Here is a 25,855-nt window from a genome sequence, read left to right as displayed (position 1 = left end):
ACAGTAGGCGCAGTGTACTGTAGTAGCGTGACGCAGTAAGGCTACTCTGTGGGAACGGGCAGTGTTTGGAAATTTAGATGGTGTGTTTGGGCTTGCTGGTCTACGTGCATGCCTGCACCAGTGGGGGTGTGTGATTTTGGGGGGAGGGGGTTATTTTCTATTCCTCCACCTCTGACCCAGACCTTGCCTTGAAGTTTGTATGTGTGTCTGTTTAGTTCAAACGCTGTCCCTGTGTGTCAGTCCCAGTGTGTCTTCTTGGGCCAGCTTGCTCCAGACCATGTCTATGTTGTTAGACATAACCATGTTAAACCACTGCTAGAGGCTAGGAGGTAGGACCAGACCAGGACCTGTGGTTTTGAGTAGAAGTCACTCTGGCCTTTCTCCACACACCTTCCTTACTGTATTTGTGTTTATTATGGATCCCGATTAGCTACTGCCAAGGCAAAATTAAGGCAGTACTACATTTAAAAACATTTACAATACATTCATGGCTGTCTGAAGACGCTTGGCACACGGTCAGGTAGGTAATGACCGGAAAGAGCTATTTGAGTCGCAAACTCACTTTGATTGCACACACAGCCCCTTCCTCTACCAGAAGTGTGTGTGTGTGACGACAAGAGATAAAAGTGACTTGAGTAATAGGACAGACTCACCCCAAAAAACGTCCAGGACATTTATTTATTACATCAAATATCAGCCAGCATTTTAATGTCGTCTCCGAGAGATATGAGTTATTGCCTTAGAATAGAATGGACTATTGTGATAAGATATTACTTTCTGTTGTGAAACTATGTCTGAACCTGTGAATTCTACTGTTCATTTGGGGAGTGTGTTTTTAGTTTGCAGTCATCCTTTCTCTCTCTTCCTGTTGTTGTGTGGGCTTGACTCCCTGCCATGTTTTCTAGAAGTGCCTTCTTGGTGTGTGTGTGTGTTTATCTATTCAGTGTGTGTGTGTGTGTGTGTGTAGAGCTGAGTGACAGTGCCTTGTGGTTCTATGGAGGTGGAGCAACACTGTCATTACAAACCCTGAGACACTTTCCTCTTGCTCCCAGAGAGCCACAGGGCCTACACACACACACACACACACACACACACACACACACACACACACACACACACACACACACACACACACACACCCGTATCCACCATATAGTGCACTACTTTTGTCGACTCCCCTTCACCATCTATATAGAACCCAATCCACATTCCCCATCTTCGCACACAGAGAATCTAGTCCACACTACAGCCTGCATACAGAGCCCACTCACCCAGCTACACTAAGAATCTGGGTCTCCAGCCCACTTAACATGTCCTCTCCTCTGCTGTCATTTCTCCGTGCCTCGCTTCCTGGCCTGGTTGTAGAGAGTGAGTCACTCAGAGAGAACACTCATTCATTCTACTGGTTGGCCTTAATGACTTTACCCAGGAGGCCAGAGAGAAGCCCACTCAATGAACTGGCCTGGATAGATGAGACTGGCCCTGCTTAGCATCACTTTAATATAGTAGAATAGTCCTGGCCATGTGACTATAGGCCAAAGGGATAGACTGCTCTCTTCTCTATTATACTATTTTCTTGTATTTCCTATTTTCCTTTTGTTCGCTAATCTCTTCTGTTCTCATCTCTCCGGTTACAACCGCCCGCCCGCCCGTCCGTGTGAGGGGAGTTTTCTTTTAAGAGGAGTAATTGCATGGGTCCTTGTGTTGCCGGTGTACTCTCTGATTTTCTGGTGCGTCACTCAAAGCTTGTCCTCCTTGGCCAACGTCCTCCCAGCCCCACGGACAAGCGGGCGCACGCACACAAATGCATTGCCTCTGTAGCAGCTGCATTGGCTGTATATTTAATGGCTTTGTCCAGGAGCCGCAGGAGCTAGGAGTGTATGTGTGACACTAGCCTGCTATGGTAATGAGCCTGTTGCTGCTCCACCTGATAAGTAGCTGTGTCGTGCCTGGGGGTCCTCACAAGGAGAGTAAAACATGGAAACTTCATGGACACTTGCCCCACAAGGAAAAAGGCTACTTTATGCTTAGGGGTTAGGTTTAGGGTTACACTTACATTTAGGGTTAGGGTTGTGCAGTATCCAGATTTTCATACCGTCATACTGTTTTATACCATACCGGCATATACGGTATTCCTGATTTGTGCACACAAGGAGCGCTATTTTTTTGGGGGGACGCACAAAACAATTTAGGCAAAGGGGATCTTGATCCAGGAGGGGATTGAATGTCTGCTGTAACTAAGAACCTTGATCTTGACATCTAGCCACTTAGCTAGCAAGTTTGCAAACCAAAAGCGATTTCTTATTGTTATACTTGTAGTTAATAAGCAGTAGCGTAGCACGCACCAATGCAGCCCCTGCAAGGCGGGGGTGCCCCCAACCCCCCCATTAATTTGTGTGTATATATATATATATATGAAAGAAAAAAAAATAATACTTTTTAAACAGTATTGAAAATCATACTGTCTGTATTTCAAAATACGCCAGTATATGGTATAAACGGTATATCGCCCAAGACTAGTTAAGGGTTTTTGAATGGGAATCAATAACTTGGTAAAACAAACGTGTGCGTGCGTGCTGACTACACCATAACAACATGACACAGCATGCAACTGTGGCTGAGTAGCTTTGTTCTCATGAGTGTGTGTGTGAGGGAGAGTCTGTACAGTGACATGCGAGTGAGGCTTGTCCTCCCCATGCGTAGGGAGAAGGCCTCTAGAACAGTGTTGAGGGAGTGTGGGGTGGAACACTGAAACACAATAACACAGAACACATTGATCTCACCTGACAGGAAAAGCCTGTTTCCAAACCTCAGCTGAAGGATTGCCCTTTAGATTCTGTTGTGTTACTGGGTTTTATTTGATTGTATCCGAGCTGTGATTTGTTTCATGGGTCACTGCTTCTCCTAGATTCTGTTATACTGCTATTTGTCCAAGGCTAGGCCTCTCTGAATAGGCTGAGGATCATGCCAGAATGACTGAGAAATTTCCCCTAGGATCAGTTTATCCTTCCCAGTTCCTAACCGTAACCATTGGGAGGGGAGAACCAGTACGTGACCTTAGATCAGTGTCCAGGTTAGAGGCGAGTTGATCTAATTCCTGGGAAACCACTCACATTTAATTACTATTAGGCACTGATCTAGGATCAACTTACCGTACCCAAATCCTATGCATATCTATGAGGGTAAAACCCATAACTGACCTTAGATCAGTGTTATGTTTTAGGAGCAACTTGATCCTACTGCAGAGTCCTGCCTGAGAAACCACTCCGCTGCTCAACCTCATTTCATTACTGTTGATTTCCTGTCTGTTGTGTGTGTGTAATAACTGAGGCACTCTCTCCCTCAGTCATCACAGAATCCATCTGCCCTCCTATAACTAAGTGTTTCTCTGCCTCCACGGATTGTAATGCATTAGAGCTCCACTGTTTCGTTCAGCCCTCTTTTTCTTTTCCTTAAAGATGTTGGACCCTGTAAAGTTTTCATTAGGATTTCAGGCCTCGTCTTTTCCGTTGGTCACGCCTCCTGTGGCTGGGTGCGACACGCGATGCTGCCAATCTTAGGCACAGATCTAGGGTCAGCTTATCCTCCCCAATCTTCACCTTAACTATTAGGTTGAACAGTCCTAAACTCTTCTTAGACCAGTGTCTAAAGAGGCAGCTTCGTCTTGTTCCCCTGAGGCACTCAGAGTAAACCACTGGCTTCCTGTCAACACACCCAGTTAACTCATCAAAGACCTGGGCTGGGTCTCATTCTAAGAAGTTGGCCCCTCCCTTTTACTCCTCATTTTACTCTTTTATTTATGCTCCTCAATTTCCCTTCTTGGGAGTAATAGACTTCTACTATCCAGTGCTCCTATCGTATCTAAAATGAAAGATTGCAAAGGAGCAACATTTTGGGAATGAAACGCAGCCAGTGCCAGCCTTCATCTCTGTTCTCTGAAGTTTCCGTCAAAGCTTGGATTAGAGTTAAGATTAAACAAATGACATAAGGGATGGCGAAAAAGGAAAACTGTTTCTGATCTTCCTTCAAAGACTGTGGTGCATGTCTAATGTTATTTCATACAGCAGCCACTTCAGATTCTGACTAGCAGTTATAGTGGCTGCAGATCAACTATGCTGGGGTTATTGGCCGTTAACTGAACCATTCCTCATGTGTTTACATAGGCCTGGAGAAATGAAGTGTGTGTGTGTGTGTGTGTGTGTGTGTGTGTGTGTGTGTGTGAGATTGGATGTGAGAGTCCAGGGAATATTTCGCTCTGTCCATAAATGTCAGATTCACTCATGACTGAAGCCAGATGGAATCTGTGCTGAACTTTTCTCATCAATGCCTTTATGCATTTATCACCAATTATTTGATTTCAATTACGTCCACAAGGGCCATCCTTCATACCAAATTATTGATGAACGCTTATGAACATTTTGCCTGGATGAGTGGGTGTGTCTTAGTAGTGTCCTAGTATGAACTCTGATGTCGAAACCCAATGCGGATGGAAGGAAGGCTGATGGCCGGGGAGCAGTAGGAAGGACTCTGTTATTGTTGGTGTTGTGTTAGCGTCTGTCCTCCCTCCATCTGGGCAACACGTCATGAGGCAACAGGAACATGTCTCTCCATGGGGACTTGTCTGTGTGCTTGGGCTCCTCCTGTGTCAAAATCCTCTGTTTATTTCCAGGAGGAACCTGATGGATTGTGTGTGTGTGTGTCCATCTGTGTGTGTGTGTGTGTGTGTGTCTATGCCTGTGCGCGAGTGTGTGTGTGTGTGTGTGTGTGTGTGAGAGAGAGTGTGTCCTGGCTCAGTTCCATTAGTGATCGGCTGTCTAATTGAAACCTCTGAATGGCCCTCAGCAGGTGGAGGGGCAGTGATCCACCAGGCCATTCCATTTCATGCTGTGTCATTACGGCCCATTGAGGAAAGCTCTGCTGTCTAACATGGGTTGTGTGGCCCCACGCAGCAACATCAGAGGCCCTTGAGTGTCTCTCCATTCTCTTGCCTGATTCACCCCCCTGGTAGCACAGTAGCCTGGCTGACGTGACCCACGTGACCACACAGTGAGGAAGAGCTGTGACTTACTGTTCTTGAAAGGAGGCCGTTTGTTAATGCAGTATTAGCTCAGAAATTGAGCGGATGCATTGATTGGTTCTCTCAAATGTTTTCTTTTTTGCTAGGGGGGGGGTTTATTGGATTAGAAAATCCAACAGTGGTAATGGAAGGGAGCGGAGCTCAGGGGCTGTGGGTGGTTCAGTGAGAAGGACGCAGAGGAGAACCAATATCACCCTTCATTATCAACGCATCGTGTTGACAACATCAAAACAGCCTTTCCGGACGTTGAGTTTGGTATCAGCCAGACTGGTAGCACAGGTCCTCTGTGTGTGACAATCATATGTGATTTACTATCTTTGGGAAGATTCGGGGTAGGATTTGACATGAACACATGAATGCAGTCACAACATCAGCGCTCTGCCGTGACTCTGTGGTGCAGTGTGTGGAGTTTAAATCGGGGATCAATAATGGATTGTGAGACTAAGTTATTAGGACGTTTCTTGTGCGCTTTTGCTGAATCGTGTGCAATCTGTGGAGGCGTATGCACTCCAGTGTGTTTCCCTCCCAGTGCTGTAGTGCAGAAGGGTGTGTGTGCGTGCATGACTCTGCTGTAAGGCTGACATTAGCAGTAGTGGTTCCTGTGCCAATCACATCAGCAATGTAGCAGCTAACCCCATCAGAGACCCAGCATGCTCAGACTTGGGACCTCACACACTCACACGGTTACTACACACACACACACACATGATTACGACACACACACACACACACACACACACACGCATGATTACGACACACACAGGCAAACACACACACACACACACAGAAACGCACACTCTGCTTCACAGGCTAAAGGGATTATTACCTTCTCGCTAGAGCTAATGCTAACTACCCAAGCTAAAATAATGAGCGTGAAAGTGTGTGTGTGTGTTTGTTTGTGTGTTTACACAATAAAAACAAACCTTTTGATGTGGAAGTGAAGATGGTGAACCTGTGTGGTCAAGGGCAGTACAGGGCAAGGGGCCTCAGACAAAATGGTTGGCTTCCAGTAATACTAGGCTACATCTAAAAGCCGGCCCCCGCTCCCCAATGCTGTCGCGTCACAGCTGTCTTGGTTTGGGCCTCAGAGCAGAGAGGCTGAGAAACGACAGCCTTGAGCATACACCTCTCCTCTCCTGTCCTTGGCTTGTGTCGTGAGTCTCATCCCTCTGCCTCATCGCTGCCTGTGTAAAGTGACAGCTGTTGTTGTTGCACCCTTAACAGTGATTATTTTGTCATTCATGTGGATGAGACCGATTATGCAGCGCATTGTGTTTAATATTCATTACCACATTCAGCTGCCTACGAGTGCCTGTGTGTGAGAGAGAGGATGTGTGTGTGTGCGTGCTTTCCTCCTCAGTGCATACCATGACAGTTATACGAACGCATGGTTGCTCTGCTGTTTGTTTGGTGGTGTGTGTGTGTGTGTGTGTGTGTGTGTGTGTGTGTGTGTGTGTGTGTGTGTGTGTGTGTGTGTGTGTGTGTGTGTGTGTGTGTGTGTGTGTGTGTGTGTGTGTGTGTGTCTGCAGGGTTGGTTTATGTGTCATCCTCGCTCCAGCCCTTTCTGTCAGCTGAAAGGGTGAGGTTGGGAGCCCTGCATGTCGTCCTCTTACCCTGTTGAAATCTTCTGCAGGTCCTGTGTTGTGTTCTTCTGGCCTTGGTCATGAGAGACCTTGAAGAGACATTGAGGCTTGCTCTTTTCTCTCTCTCTCTCTGTGTGTGTGTGTGTGTGTGTGTGTGTGTGTGGCAGACTGCTGGAGAGGGAGAGAGTGCGTGTGTAGGGCGTGCCCGTGGCAGACTGCTGGAGAGAGTGCGTGTGTAGGGTGTGCCCGTGGCAGACTGCTGGAGAGGGAGAGAGTTCGTGTGTAGGGCGTGCCCGTGGCAGACTGCTGGAGAGGGAGAGAGTGCGTGTGTAGGGTGTGCCCGTGGCAGACTGCTGGAGAGGGAGAGAGTGCGTGTGTAGGGCGTGCCCGTGGCAGACTGCTGGAGAGAGTGCGTGTGTAGGGCGTGCCCGTGGCAGACTGCTGGAGAGGGAGAGAGTGCGTGTGTAGGGCGTGCCCGTGGCAGACTGCTGGAGAGGGAGAGAGTGCGTGTGTAGGGCGTGCCCGTGGAAGACTGCTGGAGAGAGTGCGTGTGTAGGGCGTGCCCGTGGCAGACTGCTGGAGAGGGAGAGAGTTCGTGTGTAGGGGCGTGCCCGTGGCAGACTGCTGGAGAGGGAGAGAGTGCGTGTGTAGGGCGTGCCCGTGGCAGACTGCTGGAGAGGGAGAGAGTGCGTGTGTAGGGTGTGCCCGTGGCAGACTGCTGGAGAGGGAGAGAGTGCGTGTGTAGGGCGTGCCCGTGGCAGACTGCTGGAGAGAGTGCGTGTGTAGGGCGTGCCCGTGGCAGACTGCTGGAGAGGGAGAGAGTGCGTGTGTAGGGGCGTGCCCGTGGCAGACTGCTGGAGAGGGAGAGAGTGCGTGTGTAGGGCGTGCCCGTGGAAGACTGCTGGAGAGAGTGCGTGTGTAGGGGCGTGCCCGTGGCAGACTGCTGGAGAGGGAGAGAGTTCGTGTGTAGGGGCGTGCCCGTGGCAGACTGCTGGAGAGGGAGAGAGTGCGTGTGTAGGGGCGTGCCCGTGGCAGACTGCTGGAGAGGGAGAGAGTGCGTGTGTAGGGTGTGCCCGTGGCAGACTGCTGGAGAGGGAGAGAGTGCGTGTGTAGGGGTGTGCCCGTGGCAGACTGCTGGAGAGGGAGAGAGTGCGTGTGTAGGGTGTGCCCGTGGCAGACTGCTGGAGAGGGAGAGAGTGCGTGTGTAGGGGCGTGCCCGTGGCAGACTGCTGGAGAGGGAGAGAGTGCGTGTGTAGGGTGTGCCCGTGGCAGACTGCTGGAGAGGGAGAGAGTGCGTGTGTAGGGTGTGCCCGTGGCAGACTGCTGGAGAGGGAGAGAGTGCGTGTGTAGGGTGTGCCCGTGGCAGACTGCTGGAGAGGGAGAGAGTGCGTGTGTAGGGTGTGCCCGTGGCAGACTGCTGGAGAGGGAGGGAATGTGTATGGCCCAGCTGTGTGTCATGGAACTGACTGTGTCAGTGTGTCTGCTCTGCTCTCTATGGAACAACAACAACAGCTGTGTACTATCAGGTCTCAGGTCTCTCTCTCTCACACACACACACACACAGCCTGAGGAAAACATCCCCAGGACTCAGGCAGTGTGTATTTTCCTGGAATGGAACAGAATGACAGTCATGACAATGTCAGTATCTATCCTCCTACACAATTGACAACATTACTTATTACTACATTAAAAATTGTTGGAATGGAAATGGAATGGACTGTCTCCACAGAGTGGATCCTCAACCAGCCTGGGAACTAGCTAGCTGAGAGGGATGAGCTAAGCTCTCCTCTACTCTGAGGACTGCTGGAGCTGCTCTCAGCCTCTCTTTTGGGGAAAGCCTGGCATTCTGCTTCCACATTCCCAATACGGAACGTCACTTTCCCATTGATGTTCCCGGAATTCCTCCACTGTATCCCTGCTAGACTAGTGCATGGCAAAGTTATACTCAAGAGCAAAGAGCGGGAGAGAGGTAGAGGCTGTACGAAAGGATCTAATTGGTTGGCATTCTGCTGTCACATTCCCAGTCAGCCATTCCTAGAATGTTCCACTTGGTTGGGAATCTGGAGGGCTGGCTAGACTGACACCTTTGTGCCACTGAAAGGAATGTTCACTGTGCTGCTGTCTCTCTCTCTCACGTTTTCTTCTTTCTCTCGTTCTCTCTTTCTTTAACTGGGCGGCAGGTAGTCTTACGGTTAAGAGCTTTGGGCTAGTAAACTCAGCTAAAAAAGAAACTTTCCTTTCTCACGACCCTGTCTTTTAAAGATAATTTGTAAAAATCCAAATAACTTCACAGATCTTCATTGAAAAAGGGTTTAAACACTGTTTCCCATGCTTGTTCAATGAACCATAAACAATTAATGAACATGCACCTGTGGAACGGTCGTTAAGACACTAACAGCTTACAGACGGTAGGCAATTAAGGTCACAGTTATGAAAAGTTAGAATACTAAAGAAGCCTTTCTATTGACTCTGAGAAACACCAAACGAAAGATGCCCAGGGTCCCTGCTCATCTGCGTGAACGTGCCTTAGGCATGCTGCAGGGCAATAAATTGCAATGTCCGTACTGTGAGACACCTAAGACAGCGCTACAGGGAGACAGGACGGACAGCTGATCATCCTCGCAGTGGCACACCACGTGTAACAACACCTGCACAGGATCGATACATCACACCTTCGCGACAGGTACAGGATGGCAACAACAACTGCCCGAGTTACACCAGGAATGCACAATCCCTCCATCAGTGCTCAGACTGTCCGCAATAGGCTGAGAGAGGTGGGACTGAGGGCTTGTAGGCCTGTTGTAAAGCAGGCAGGTCCTCACCAGACATCACCGGCAACAATGGGCACAAACCGGCGCTGGACAAAACAGGACTGGCAAGAAGTGCTCTTCACTGACGAGTCGCGGTTTTGTCTCACCGGGGGATGGTTGGATTCGCGTTTATCGTCAAAGGAATGAGCGTTACGCCGAGGCCTGTACTCTGGAGCGGGATCGATTTGGAGGTGGAGGGTCCGTCATGGTCTGGGGCGGTGTCGCAGCATCATCGGACTGAGCTTGTTGTCATTGCAGGCAATCTCAACGCTGTGCGTTAAAGGGAAGACATCCTCCTCCCTCATGTGGTACCCTTCCTGCGGAGTCATCCTGACATGACCCTCCAGCTTGACAATGCCACCAGCCATACTGCTCGTTCTGTGCGTGATTTCCCGCAAGACAGGAATATCAGTGTTCTGCCATGGCCAGCGAAGAGCCCGGATCTCAATCCCATTGAGCACGTCTGGAACCTGTTGGATCGGAGGGTGAGGGCTAGGTCCATTCCCCCCCCAGAAATGTCCGGGAACTTGCAGGTGCCTTGGTGGAAGAGTGGGGTAACATCTCACAGCAAGAACTGTCAAATCTGGTGCAGTCCACGAGGAGGAGATGCACTGCAGTACTTAATGCAGCTGGTGGCCACACCAGATACTGACTGTTACTTTTGATTTTGACCCCCCCTTTGTTCAGGGACACATTATTCCATTTCTGTTAGTCACATGTCTGTGGAACTTGTTCAGTTTGTCTCAGTTGTTGAATCTTATGTTCATACAAATACTTGACTGTAATTGCTCCTCTAAGTCACTCTGGATAAGAGTGTCTGCTGAATGACTTAAATGTAAATGTTAACTAGTTTTCTAACTTGTGTTCGTATCCGTGTGTTTTGTATGCCTGCTGTAGTGTACCCATGTCTATCAGTCCCAGCCTGGCTCATTACTGTGCCTCTGCCTTTGTGGCTCCCCATTCTGTCTCCACTCTCGGTCTGTCTCATTGTCCTGCAACAGAGACAGCCCGACTTCATTGCACATCACCATATTCCTGCAAAGTTCAGCCACCCTTCACTCTGTTTAAAAAAAGTAATGACCGTGTTTCTTTGTGTGTTTACTGTATGTGTGTATGTGGGCCGAGACGTGTGTGTCTCTCCAAGGAATAGGAATCTCAGTGAAACTGGATCCACGCTGGTCTAAGTATAGACTGAGCTCATAGAGGGTTGAGTTAAGGCTGTAGTGAAGGGATAGGCTGGCTGGCTATGTTATGCAACTGCATGTCAACCCTAACAGCGGGAAAGTGTCACTTTGACAGCCTCTACCAGATGTAAGCCCAGCTTATAGTACACTCTCTATCGGTCTGTGTCTCTGTGGATATTTTATTCACAGCTCAATGGATTCTATTCTCATTTCTTCCAAAGTATTTTATCTGTGCACAATTAATATTTAACTTGTTCTTACCTCTAACTGGCTGAGCTTTTAAGCTTCTAAATCTATACCGCTGTAGTGGTACCTATGCATCTATTTGTTTCCTTATCAAGTAGATGTATCTTCTGGAGATGATTTAAAAGATGAAGGGTTGTACATATGCGTGAAAAGTTGCTAATTAGCATGTGTCATAGAAAACGCATACGTTGCAACCTAATTTCATCAGCCGCATGCATGCTAAGTCAAGATGACATAACAGATGTATGAAACGCGTTTTGCTTTCTAAATAATTCACAATGGGACAACAGCTGAAATCTGTGTGCATCATTTGTCCTGAGATTTTCTCTCAGTGCCCTCTGCTGGACATGTTTGCCTCATACCCTAGTTGATTATCAAAGGACGGAAGGAAGGAAGGAAGGGAGAAAGGGAGGATGCATTTTCCAACAGGATCTTTAACTGTCCTACAGCTGTTGTCACATGCTGCACAGTGCACATTACAGCTACCATCTCTCTCTCTGCCTCTGTCAGTGTTTGAACATGGGCTCCATTCCTCTCCCTCTCTCCCTTCCTCCAGGACAGACTGTGACAGACTCTGTCCAAACAGCCTCTAGGCTAGTTAGTTAGAGCAGTGGTTGGAGACAGATGCCTCTGGTGTAAACTTCCGCCTGTTGACTGTTGTCTCACTCTCTTTCTCCTCTCTCCCCCACTCTTGCTCTCGCTCTCCCACCTCTCTTCCCTGCAGGCTGTTGTCTTTAGACATTCAAGTGTTCTTGGAAATACAGCTGTAGCTGCAGTGTCTGTCCTAACTGCAATCAAAGCTCTTCTATAGCCTGGACATAGATGCAGGGCTCAGGGTTCAGAAAATGTGGGAGCACCCTTGGGACATGGGACAGTGACTTGGATACTGAGGCTGGGGCTTCTCTCTCGCTCTCTCTGCCCTGGGGGTTATCGCTGGCCTGTGGAACAGTTTGGACTGGAGATTGGGCTTCTTCTCTATTTCTCTGCATAACAGAGAGACACCCATCCACTCACCCAGCTGGGCAGAGACATGCTGCAGAATGGAACATTTGTTCCCATCCTTTATTCATGAGGGAGCAGCAGCCCTCCGGTCACTCAGTCAGACAACGGGGATATTAATTCCCTGTAACATCTCCAGCTGTCGAGTAAATAGGGAATAGATTGAACTCAAACTGTATCTAACTGTTGCCTGCTCACACCTGTACCCTGAGTCACAGTTCTAGGATCAGTTTAGCCGCCTCAAATCAGCATAAATAGGATTTGAGGCAGAATATTAGATGCGTGCTCGCTCGCTCACCCAGACGTGTTGTGCTTTATTCTCCGCTCTCTCTGGGACGAGAGACAGATGGGATGTTTTAATGTTTCTGACGAATCCGAAAACTGGCCCTGCTCTGGGTTTTAAGTATCTCCACACAGACACACGCATACCTCCTCTCGTCCTCTCCTACCAACACAAGGCTATAGCCCTCTATCTCTGCACCCCGAGGAAGGGTAAAGGCTCCATCCCAAATCCCTCCTAAAAACCTGTCTTCGGCCTTAACGGGCAGAGGAGAGGAGACCCTCAGGGTGGTGTTACAGGGGCATAGTGCTCACTTAGCCTCCCTCCCTTACTCTGGGCTGTAGTAAATGCTAATGTTAGCCTCTCTACTATCCTCTAGTCTCTTCAGGACTGGATAGCTAGCTGTGTTATGGCACCAAGGCTCTCAGACCACACACACATGTGCACAACACACATTCTCTGTACCAAATTGTCTACATTCTCTGTGTTAGTGAAATTAGCGTGTGCGTGTGTGTGTGCGCGCCCCCGGCCGTACGCGTGTCTCTCCATGTGTGTTGCATTATGGACAGGCATTTTTATAGGGTCCACACCCACTTTCATATAGGTGCCTCCCACTCTTTTCCTACTCAACGCTCCGATGAAGGCGATTCCTGCCGAAACGTAAGCCTATTGTTTGTTTTTTGTCCCGTCAGATTTACGCAGCAACAGTGGTCCTTTTTCTTTATTCTCCCTGATAGTCACCAGTTGAAGTACTGCATCCTGGCATAAGGAATGTTTTTAGGATTTTCAAGTCCTGCAGTCGAGCACCTGACCCCCCCCCCATCTCGTTTGAAGGGTTCCATCCACTGGCAAATAGTAGACATTTTACTCTTACCAAAGTACTGTTTTCTCAAAGTGAACAGTACTCTTTCTACTCTCTTCCATTCTCCCTCCATCCCTCCCTCGCTGAAAGCGATTCATAGAATCTTTCTTTTTCCCTCAGTGCTTCCACGGAATTCTAATAACCGCTGTATTATTCATCAGACAAGCCTCTCTTGTCAGAACACACACACAGCTGCATCCCAAATGGCACCCTGTTCTGTGTTTTAGGACACTACTTTTTACCAGGACTATGTCATTTTGAGGCGCAGACACAGCCTTGGTAAACCTCAGTAGAGAGTACAGGGTGGATCAACACTAAAAGGTAAATACCTTGATCCTACTGTCTGGCGCTTGCTCACATATTGGTTCATTTTCAGGTTGAGCCTCTTCGTTGACAGAGACCTGAAGTGTCATTATTCACTCTCTCTTAGTCGCACACTGACTGTCAATCAACTGAAAACCCACTCGGTGAAACTAAGTGACGTGTTTTGAACACAATGCATTAATTCACATGTTGGAGTGTTGCGTTATGAGTGGAATTTGCCACTGGGAATGAGGTGCAGTACCAGCGTACTGTAACGAAAACAAATGGCAGAAAAGCAGCAGATTTGATTGCATAATGTTTTCTAAAAAGGATTAGCAAATAGTTTTGGCCCCTGTCCATATTTACCTGTTTTTCCATCACCTCATCTACCAGTGAAATTATAGTCTGGCTGATGATGCCCATTTCCTATGGTAAGAGGAAGTGTGTGCGTGTCAGAGTACATGTGGGGTTTTGGAGGTCTCATCAGCCCTGTATAAGTGTGCATTTCTCCCTCTGACGCCTGGAAAAAGCAATCAGTTAAAGTTTATGGTAAAACCCACCACCCCTCTAAACACTGGATGGTTCTCTGTCTCGCTCTCTCGCTCTTTCTCCCCCATCTCTCCCTCTTCTCTTCTTCCACCTCTCTCTCCTTCTCTCTCCCTAACGACTGGGAGTGAGTGAAGGGTAATTAAGATTTGCCCTGGTTTCTAATTGTGGTTGCCATGTTCCCTCTCCCAGAGTGTGGTACAGAGCTGATTGTGTCTACAGTTACTACTTCCTGACTCTCTACGTGTCTGTTGTTGCTTTAGAGGAACACCGAGCTGGAGAATTCATCACCCCGAGGGCTTATTGCATTACTGCTCTCTCTGCTCTGCTCTCTCTGCTCTCTCTCTGCTCAAATGGATAGAATACTTCATTTCTGTTATCAGTTGAAGTTTTCATGGCCCTGCACCAGCCCTATTTACCATCCATCGACCCATAGCCTAGATCTGGGTTCCCCAGCTGGCGGCCCGGTGGTTTTATTTGGCCCCAAGTTGTCTTGTTTTTTTAAATGTTCATTGTTGGACATAAAACACTCTAAAAACACCAGCCAATCAGCTCCAAGTGTTTTTTTATTCATTTTGAAAGTCTGTCCCTAAGCTTTCCCACACATAGTAGAGAGACACGTGATTGTATACAAATGTAAGCAATGTTTTAAATAATTATGTTTTAGTCAAATATCTCTGTTTGGGCTTCTTGCAGCGTACAAATGATTTGTAATTATGATCCGCCCGCGGCTGAATCTAGTTGTTGATCCCTGGCCTAGATCTGTCTCTCTGCTGCGGGGTAGTCTCTGTCTTCATTGAGAAAGCTCAGACAGACGTTGTGGATCTGTTAGATAATAAACGTTGGGGTAAACAAACGCTGTTGGCCCTCAGTGTGTTTTTGGAGAAGATTGGTTAGGTAAAGCATCAGAACAGAAGACTGATCTTGTTTCGTCTCCGAGGCAGAAAAGTGTCTTCTCACTGTGCAGAATAATCAACCCTATAAAGTCTAAACTAAGGAATCAATGTGTGTGTGTGTGTGTGTGTGTGTGTGTGTGTGTGTGTGTGTGTGTCCACAGGTCACCAGGCTTCACTTATATTCATTCATTATGTATTGAGTAATGATTGTGTTGGACAGTCTCGTTATAGGATCCCATTACACTCTGTATTCATTTCGACACACTGATGAAAAAGAGATCAGCCATGTGGAAGCGTTGGGCCTGTTGCTCTCTAGAGTGGTACTGCAATATACTCACTTTCATATTCATCAATGTAATTACAATGTATTGCCTGTTGACCCACCTACTCTTGATACCTCAGAGTAACGCACACACACACACACACACACACACACACACACACACACACACACACAGAATTACTCGAATTGGAGACATTACTCAGCATTCCGTAGCGATAGACATCATCTCTTCTCTTCCTCCATCCATCCTATTTTCTGATCTCTGTGCTACATGGCCTCACTGCACCAGAGAACCAGATCTCTTTGATCAACCTGCCACAGTCCTCCCAGTGGAGCAGCTTCTAATGGAACCATTTGGTCACCTTCTTCTGTTTCTCTTTGTAATTATGAGTCCCTAATGATGTTCCTGGTCTGTTGGAATACATCAGAGTTTGCTATGCTTGAGGAGGCTCAGGGCACTTTTCTCTGCTGTCACAGCATGCATGTTTGTACAACTTTTGTCATTACTCTCCTTTTCTTCAGCTTCAATAAATGAAATGTATCATTCTGGTGGGAAGTGCTAATTCCAGTATTTACATTTTTTTACCCAATATGTATTTCCACCGTGTGGAAACTGTAATTTATGATAGAACTGTGGGCCATTCCTAACTATAATTACACAGTCTGAATGACTGAGTGCTCACCGAGACACCTGTTTCTGTACCGCCTGGAAAATGAAACAGATTCCTGATCAGTCAGTAGTGTATGTGTGGAATGTGTATCCTTCATAACACGTGAGTTCTGCCCTCATTGCAATGTGTAGTATGGGTCATTCAATCACATGTTTCTTCAAGCTAGCCATCTCCATATTCAAATGACCCACACTTCAAAAGCCCCCCCCTAACACTTTGATATTTGATGTGTATTATAAGGCCCTTTTTATTAATGTACTGATCTCATATTTGCAGAGGCAGGAATGGGAGAGATGAGAGTGAAAAGAGAGGGGGAGAGACTCCTGTTGAGTCAGATGTTCAGAGACCCTACTGTGGTGTCTGTATAGAGTTGATTAGTTAGCTACAGAACCATTCCCTTATGGAGTGAACTCACTGAAAGCCAAAGTCAGGAGCACCTGGCGTGTTCCATTCACTTCCAGAGAGCCCTGCTGTGTGAAGAGCTGATTGGGTAGGGCGGTGGAGGAGAGTGGAGGGCAGATGAGATGAGAGAGATGTGGAGGGGATCAAATCGAAGTTTATTTGTCACCTGCGCCGAATACAACAGGTGTAGACCTTACAGTGAAACGCTTACTTACAGGCTCTAACCAATAGTGCGAAGAAAAAAAAGGTGTGTGTGTGTGTGTGTGTGTGTGTGTGTGTGTGTGTAGGTAAGTAAAGAAATAAAACAACAGTAAAAAGACATTTGAAAATAAGAGTAGCAAGGCTATATACAGACACCGGTTAGTCAGGCTTATTGAGGTAGTATGTACATGTAGGTATGGTTAAAGTGACTATGCATATATGATGAACAGAGAGTAGCAGTAGCGTAAAACGAGGGGTTGGCGGGTGGTGGGACACAATGCAGATAGCCCAGTTAGCCAATGTGCGGGGGCACTGGTTGGTCGGGCCAATTGAGGTAGTATGTACATGAATGTATAGTTAAAGTGACTATGCATATAAGATAAACAGAGAGTAGCAGTAGCGTAAAAGAGGGGTTGGGGGGGCACACAATGCAAATAGTCCGGATAACCATTTGGTTACCTTTTTCAGGAGTCTTATGGCTTGGGGGTAAAAACTGTTGAGAAGCCTTTTTGTCCTAGACTTGGCACTCAGATACCACTTGCCATGCGGTAGTAGAGAGAACAGGTAGTAGAGAGAACAGTCTATGACTGGGGTGGCTGGGGTCTTTGACAATTTTCAGGGCCTTCCTCTTACACCGCCTGGTGTAGAGGTCCTGGATGGCAGGCAGCTTTGCCCAGTGATGTACTGGGCCGTACACACTACCCTCTGAAGTGCCTTGCGGTCGGAGGCCGAGCAGTTGCCGTACCAGGCAGTGATGCAACCGGTCAGGATGCTCTCGATGTTGCAGCTGTAGAACCTTTTGAGGATCTGAGGACCCATGCCAAATCTTATTAGTTTCCTGAGGGGGAATAGGCTTTGTCGTGCCCTCTTCACGACTGTCTTGGTGTGTTTGGACCATTCTAATTTGTTGTTGATGTGGACACCAAGGAATTTGAAGCTCTCAACCTGCTCCACTACAGCCCTGTCAATGAGAATGGGGACGTGCTCGGTGCTGGTGGAGGGGAGGAGGAAAAGGAGGTGTGGCCTCTGTGGGGCCTCACTGTAGCTCCATGTGACCACTAGAGGGCACCAGCCCCCCCCTCCCTCTCAGGCCATTACCCGTGTTATAATCTGAGGTTATCCGGCCACTAGTCTAGTGATGGTATTGTTGTCAACCACATTTGTTACTGTTTAATTTCCCTGCTGACCCCTTGACTGTCACTTAGGTGACTGTTCATATAACTTAGTGTATTTGTGTGTATTACACTGTGAATGTGTGTGTGTGACTGACTGTTCATGCACATCTGGATGTTTTTATCAATGTGTGTGCGTGCAGTGCACATTGCCTTGTTTTTGTGTGTGTATGTGTGTGCATGTTTCTGTTGTTTGGGCAGTGTAGTGAACCCAGAATGATCTCAGTGGGAGACTAATAGAATGTTTGTGTGAGACAAATCCCTGTTGGAAGACGTGTGCTGCCTGCCTCTGTCTTCTCTCTGCCTGGTCTCACCAGGGTGTGTCCTGGCAGCATCCCATCACTTTTACATTTTAGATGACTAGAGGTGTTCCTCAAACACCGGCTTTGCTTTAGAACACTGGGTCCCCATTTCAGCGTTGGAGTTAGCTCAGTGTGTACGTGGATTATGACCATATCTGTTCGTCCTAACGTTTTATCTTTGTTTTTCTACCGTTTTGCGAAAGCAAACCATTCCATTTGTTCTTCATAGTTTTTGGTGTTCTTGGTGTACTTGTCATGTATATTATTGTTGGGGTTTGAATCTGTACTGAAAGCCAAAGCCACATTTCCGTTTTACCTTGAAATGGACTAAAGTTTTAGAACTTTTTTGTAATGACAGTTTATTTTCTGGGAGGACAGTACTGATAATCGGCTGAGTACAACACTTCATTGGAGTATTGCTGTGATAGGATTTCTTAAAGTGTATTTCTCTGACAACAAATAATCAAAACACAAGTGAACACTTGTGATCATAGAGCAGGCTTGTGAGCGGATGACATCATCTGTATTTTAGAAGCTGTGCTGGTATAAGACACCCTATAGAGGGCAGTGTTGAGTTGGCTTGAGTTGTATTTGCCCTCTGAAGTGGAGCCTGACGAATGGATCCTCAATATGCAATGAAGCTGTAACTGAACGGGAATCAAACACAGGTCCTATGCTTGGCTTAAAGTCCTTGTTGGCCCATTGAGCTAAAGTCTAGGCATTAGTTCTGACAGGTAACATAAGTCTTTAATTCTCAAGCAAGGTTGTCTTCCGAATGTAGTTTACACCACACACTTTACATACTGTATAACATTGCATGATCAATTATCATGTGTTAATATGTAGTTCAGTTCTCTACAATCTACAGTACCAGTCAAAAGTTTGGACACCTATTCATTCAAGGTTTTTTCTTTATTTTTACTATTTTTTACATTCTAGAATTAATAGGGAAGATGTCAAAACTATGACATTTAAAAATATATATATTTTACCTTTATTTAACTAGGCATGTCAGTTAAGAACAAATTCTTATTTTCAATGACGGCCTAGGAACAGTGGGTTAACTGCCTTGTTCAGGGGCAGGACGACAGATTTTTACCTTGTCAGCTCGGGGATTCGATCTTGCAACCTTTCGGTTTCTAGTCTAACGCTCTAACCACTAGGCTACCTGCCGCCTCCAGAAATAACACATGGAGTCATGTAGTAACCAAAGTGTTAAACAAATAAAAACATTTTATATTTGATAATGTTCAAAGTAGCCACCCTTTGCCTTGATGACAGCTTTGCACTCTTGGCATTCTCTCAACCAGCTTCATGAGGAATGCTTTTCCAACAGTCTTGAAGGAGTTCCCACATATGCTGAGCACTTGTTGGCTGCTTTTCCTTCACTCTGCGGTCCAACTCATCCCAAACCATCTCAATTGGGTTGAGGTCGGGTGATTGTGGAAGCCAGGTCATCTGAGGCGGCACTCCATCACTCTCCTTCTTTGTCAAATAGCCCTTACACAGCCTTGAGGTATGGAATGCATTTCAATAAACAGGTGTGCCTTGTTAAAAGGTAATTTGTGGAATTTCTTTCCTCCTTAATGCGTTGAGATGGTTTTGGATGAGTCGGACCTCAGAGTGAAGGAAAAGCAGCCAACAAGTGCTCAGCATATGTGGGAACTCCTTCAAAACTGTTGGGAAAGCATTTCTTATGAAGCTGGTTGAGAGAATGCCTAGAGTGTGCAAAGCTATCATCAAGGCAAAGGGTGGCTACTTTGAAGAATCTCAAATATAAAATATTTTGATTTGTTTAACCCTTTTAGTCACCAAAGGATTCCATATGTGTTATTTCATAGTGTTGATGTCTTCACTATTATTCTACAATGTAGAAAATAGTAAAAATCAAGAAAAATCCTGGAATGAGTATGCATGTCCAAACTTTTGACTGCTACTGTATAGCTAATATCCATTGTGTTATTATTTATTATTCTGTATTCTCATTATGTGGATATGTAGACTGCAGAGAACCCTCATTAACATATTTCTCCCTTCTCTTTCTCCATGTCCTGCTGTGCCTCCACCATTACTTCTTAACAGGTAAGCCATTTGGTTTGAATAACAGCTGTTTTTCTCCAGAAATTGTTTGCGTCTTGGTTTAATGATGTTTGAAATTGGTTTTGCTATTCATTGAATTTGAATATGTATTGTATATATGCATACACAATCTGTGAGTGCTGTTGGAAATGTGGTTTCGATGCATTCTGTGGCGAGAGTAACTGGTGTATAGGAAGAATATCTAATGGTGTGTTGATAGATCGGCGTGTGTGTCCATGCGTGTGGACATGTGTGTAACTAAAGGGATGTTCCTCTCTGCCTTCAGCATGTTGACTGGTTTATTCATGGTCCCATATGGCTGTTTAGAGATGGCCAATCATTTCTCTATCTCTCTCTCTCTGTCTCTGTCTGTGTGTAATCAATCTCATAGTTATTTGAGTAGCAAGTTTTGTGTCTGCTGGTCCTGTTTGTTCTCTTGGTGCTCCATCCTTTTAGGTAAAGGCTACACCAGTGACTACACCGGTGTTTTCCTCTCTTTATGGATAAGTGTGTATGTTAGGGGAAGGGGGCTGACATTTCAGGGTGTCAGAGTATGGGATGGATTATTTCGGCATGCAGTCTCTCTCCCTCTACCAACTCAAACACGATTTCAGTTACACACTCGCAGCTCAGTGTAGTGTCTGAAGTGTGTGCGCGTGCAGAATGGTAACCATGACAACACAGACCCTGAAGTACTGCTGCTCACGGCAGTTGGACCATCTCTCTCTTTCTCACTTCCTCTCTTTCTCCCTTCCTCTCTATCCCTCTTCCTCCCTGGGAGAAACTCAATTGCATACTCCTCGCGTCCTCTCTCTCCTAGCCTCCTTCTCAAAACCCACTGGAGGAGGGTCTCTTGATGACTTTCTCTTACTCTCGGGATCTTTTACTCTGGGTTCTGCAGTAGTAGATTTTAGTCCCCATATTTATGAACAGATGACGGTACTATACTCATACCTTGTGGTTAGATGTAGTTGGATATGAATGAATCCCACAGGTGTTTGTTGATTTCAGGTCAGATCATTGCCATGGGTAATAGGGATGTTGGTCCCTCGTGGGGTCCATCTGTCTGTCCCCTGAAGCTCACACATTGGGACTGGTCTATCAACACAGCTTGTGACTGACAGACAGCTGACTGACAGACTCTGCTCGCTGAAATAGGCCTATAGATGTTTGAATACTATTTACTTAAACCTTTTTTCCTTCTTGAGGGGCCTAGGTCATCTGCAGACTTCCTTCAGTGGGCTCTGTGTTGTTTTTTTCACAAATGAATAAGATGGGTGCCAACAAGGAGAATAGCTTGCTAACCAGTAGTATGACTGTGGGTTTTTCTGTGCTCTGTTCTGTGATCTATCAGAATGTGACCCAGTTAGCATCTGTAGAACCAAGGGTCCTCTGGCTCCTGGCTCTGATGAACAGTGTTCTGGCTCCAGTGGTCAGTACAGATGACTCTCCAGCAGTCTGGGCCAAGGTCCAGTGCCAGGGGTCAGATCATGGCAGAACTAGAGCAGGACAGTCTGGTCCGGTCCCCTCATTGCCCTAGTAGCTCCAGCTGTCCACATGCACCCCCTGTCCTCTGCACATCAGTACCAGTGGTTCCCCTAACGTAGCTCAGTGTCTAACCCAGGGATGGGCAACTTTGATGGGGGCCACAAAAAACGAATGAGGGGCCGCGGTCGCTCGCGGGTCTGCAAACCCACATCCATACCCACACATGCAGTCAGAGCTGGCCCTAGCCTTTTGGGGCCATAAGTAAAATGTGACATAGTCCATCAGAGCAGTCTGTCTGTGTGACTCAGTCATCACTCAGTGTTTGCAGAAATAAAGACATAAAGCTTTAGCTGTGTTGCTCAGTCAGTAGAGCATGGTACTTACAACACCCAAGGGTTGTGGGTTCAATTCCCACCGGGGCCACCCGTATGTACAAACGTATGCACGCATGACTGTAAGTCGCTTTGGATGAAAGCGTCTGTTAAATGGAGAGAGAGAGGGAGAGAATGTGTTCAGCAGCAGTATCAGCGCCTCCCTTGTTTTCTCTCTTCCCTCACTCACTGGTTCTCCCTTCGGTGACTCCAAATGTGTGCCGCTGTCACTAAACTCTGGAGGATAGAGGGAGACTGGAGGAGAGCAGGGAAGTAAGGGGGGAGAGAGAGAAGTCCTCCTTATCAGCAGTATTCTTCACATGTTCTCCGTATCGACCAGAAAGTCTGTGTTCATGGTAAGCTCTGGAGGTTTTGTTTGAGTATGGATGTCTTGATATTATGTCTGTTGCCTGTTTTTGTGTCCAAAGCGCAGTCAGGGTTCAGTACATCCCAGTGTATAGTATTTATTTGCATGATGTACAGCAGGAGCTTAACCTCTTGGGGCTAGGTGGGACGCTAGCGTGCCACCTGTGGTGCACTCCATCAACAGCAGGTGCATTTCAAGAGCGGCAAATTTGAATCCAAATAAATGTCAAAATTCAAATTTTTCAAAAATACAACTATGTTACACCATTTGAAAGATAAACATCTCCTTAATCTAACCACGTTTTACGATTTCAAAAAGGTTTTACGGCGAAAGCATAAATTTAGAGTATGTTAGGACAGTACATTTACAAGAGTTGTGTGTAATGTTTTGTCAAGTCAAAGACAGGGTCACCAAAACCATAAAACCAGCTAAAATGATACACTAACCTTTTACAATCTCCATCAGATGACACTCCTAGGACATTATGTTAGACAATGCATGCATTTTTAGTTCTATCAAGTTCATATTTATATACAAAAACAGCGTTTTACTATGGCATTGATGTTGAGGAAATCGTTTCCCTCCAATAACCGGCAGTCAAGTCAGCGTCAGAAATTAAATAATTAAAATTAGAAAACATTGGTAAAATATTATATTGTCATTTAAAGAATTATAGATTTACATCTTTTGAACGCAATCAACTTGCCAGATTTAAAAATAACCTTACTGGGAAATCACACTTTGCAATAATCTGAGCACTGTGCCCAGAAAAATACGCGTTGCGATACAGACTAGACGTCATGTTGGGGAGATCTAAAATCGAAAATACTATGTAAATAATCCATTACCTTTGATTCTCTTCATCAGATGTCACTTCCAGGTATCACAGGTCCATAACGAATGTAGTTTTGTTCAAAAAAGCTCATCATTTATGTCCAAAAATCTCCGTCTCGTTAGCACATGATGTAAGCCAGCCGGACTTCTCGTCATGAACGAGGGGAAAAAATATATTTCCGTTCGTTCAAACATGTCAAACGTTGTATAGCATAAATCATTAGGGCCTTTTTTAACCAGAACATGAATAATATTCAAGGTGGACGAATGCATAGCCTTTTATAACGTATTGGAACGAGGGTACCCAACATGAAGTAGCGCGCCAGGTGTCTAATGGGACATCACCGTTCCATGGCTCTTGTTCGGTCAGATCTCCCTCCAGAAGACTCAAAACACTTTGTAAAGGCTGGTGACATCTAGTGGAAGCAATAGGAAGTGCCAAAATATTCCTAAACCCCTGTGTTTTTCAATGGGAGAGGTTTAAAGTCAATACAACACATCAGGTATCCACTTCCTGTCAGAAAATGTCTCAGGGTTTTGCCTGCCAAATGAGTTCTGTTATACTCACAGACACCATTCAAACAGTTTTGGAAACTTTAGAGTGTTTTCTATCCATATATAATAAGTATATGCATATTCTAGTTACTGGGTAGGATTAGTAACCAGATTAAATCGGGTACATTTTTTTTATTCAGACGTGCAAATGCTGCCCCCTAGACCCAACAGGATAACATACACTCAATGTACAAAACATTAGGAACACCTGCTCTTTCCATGATCTAACCAGGTGAATCCAGGTGAAAGCTAGGATCCCTTATTGATGGCACTTGTTAAATCCACTTAAATCAGTAAGTAGATGAAGGGGAGGAGACAGGTTAAAGAAGGATTTTTGAGCTTTGAGACATGGCTTGTATATGTGTGCCACCAGAGTTCTTCCACACTGATCTCGACAAACCACTTCTGTATGGACCTCACGAGGGCATTGTCATGCTGAAACAGGAAAGGGCCTTTCCCAAACTGTTGCCACAAAGTTGGAAGCACATTGTATGCTTTAGCGTTAAGATTTCCCTTCACTGGAACTAAGGAGCCTAGCCCGAACCATGAAAAACAGCCCCACCAAACTTTACAGTTGGCACTATGCATTCGGGCAGGTAGTCCGTCGGACTGCCAGATGAAGCGTGATTCATCACTCCAGAGAACACGTTTCCACTGCTCCAGAGTCCAATGGTGGAGAGCTTTACACCACTCCAGCCAACGCTTGGTATTGCGCATGGTGATCTTAGGCTTGTGTGCGGCTGCTCTGCCATCGAAACCCATTTCATGAAGCATCCGACGAACAGTTCTTGTGCTGACATTGCAGTTTGGTAATGTGTATTGCAATCGAGGACAGACTATTTTTTTTTTTTTGTACATGCTTCAGCACTCGGCGGTCCCGTTCTGTGAGCTTGTGTGGCTTCGTGACTGAGCTGTTGTTGCTCCTAGACGTTTCCACTTCACAATAGCAGCACTTACAGTTGACCGGAGCAGCTCTAGCAGGGCAGAAATTTGATGAACTGACTTGTTGGAAAGGTGGCATCCTATGACAGTGCCACGTTGAAAGTCACTGAGCTCTTCAGTACGGGCCAATCTACTGCCAATGTTTGTCTATGGAGATTGCATGGCTGTGTGTGCGATTTTTATACACCTGTCAGCAACGGGTGTGGCTGAAATGGCCGAATCCACTAATTTGAAGGGGTGTCCACATTCTCTAGGCTGTGTAGTGTATTTTTAAGTGCTGTTAAATTCAGCACACGGGTGCGTTGACATCTGTAACTTACTATACAGTAATTATATAGAACCATTAAGATGAACGTGTTACAGAAATGTCGTTTTTGGGGAACTATTTTGACATTGTTATCAATTAAATACACCCATTAGTAAAAATAACTTATTTGTCAGGGAATGACAAACCACTGATGCACCAAGGACAATACATGATGGGCTGAGTGTTTCATTTTTGCCATAAGCAATTTTAGACTAATGACAGCTGTTTTACATTTTTGCCTAATTACTGCAGATTTGTGTGTGTGTGTGTGTGTGAGAGGCGTTTCAGATAACACAGCCAGTCTCTCCCAATGCTGCCTGCCTCCTCATCTGTAATGAGTCTGTAGAGACCTCTTACAGCCTGTCTACCTGTGTCTGCTGCCTATGGGCTTCTCACTGATAGACGCTTTCTGGAGACCACAGCAGAGAACACACACGAACACACACCCGTGTACACACAAACGCGCACGAACACACACACACACACACACACTCTCTCTCTGTCCGTAACACACACACTGTGTCTGTCTGTCATTGGACAGAGATTGCTATGGGGGAAAAAACACTGACAAATACGTACACTCCCAGGAGAGACTGAGAGAGGGGGAGCTGTCGAGCTGAGTGCAGTTAAGATGTGATTGTGTAACCAACTCTGTGCTGTGTGAAACCCAGCCCCAAACCTCCCTCCACTCTGGCTCTAGTTCTTCATATCATATAATGGTCTTGTACGCCATTTTGGTTCCCCCAGGAACACACCATTAACAGCAGCCCCCGTACTGTGTAATCAGGCCAAGGGTGAAAATAATCTCCTGCAGGCTACTGTATTGTTATTCCACCCTGAGTCTTCTCTGATGTTGCGGGTTCATTTAGAGGATCATTTGGTGAGATCGTCTAAAACTCCTAACTATACAGTTGAAGTGGGAAGTTTACATACACCTTAGCCAAATACATTTAAACTCAGTTTCACAATTCCTGAGATTTAATCCTAGTAAAAAAATCCCTGTTTTAGGTCAGTTAGGATCACCACTTTATTTTAAGAATGTGAAATGTCAGAACAATAGTAGAGAGAATGATTTATTTCAGCTTTTATTTCTTT

At 46.1% G+C, this 25,855-nt stretch overlaps 1 protein-coding gene across 14 annotated transcripts in view; it reads left to right on the top strand.

Annotated features, from left to right (window-relative positions):
• LOC106609184 (pleckstrin homology domain-containing family A member 5) overlaps positions 1–25,855 on the top strand; it is a 147,134-nt gene that overhangs the window by 34,516 nt on the left and 86,763 nt on the right. The window contains exon 4 of one of the 14 annotated variants that reach the window (XM_014207693.2): positions 19,900–20,177. The exons of the other annotated variants lie outside the window; for them this stretch is intronic. Within the exon in view, the coding sequence (XP_014063168.1) occupies positions 19,900–19,903 (4 nt within the window). The 3' untranslated portion in view covers positions 19,904–20,177. Of the gene's footprint in view, positions 1–19,899; positions 20,178–25,855 lie in introns of those variants that run through there. 14 annotated transcript variants of the gene reach the window in all.

The sequence above is a fragment of the Salmo salar genome, chromosome ssa07, assembly GCF_905237065.1.
Source record: "Salmo salar chromosome ssa07, Ssal_v3.1, whole genome shotgun sequence".
Classification (NCBI taxonomy): Eukaryota; Metazoa; Chordata; class Actinopteri; order Salmoniformes; family Salmonidae; genus Salmo; species Salmo salar.
This window is presented reverse-complemented; position numbering and strand designations above follow the sequence as displayed.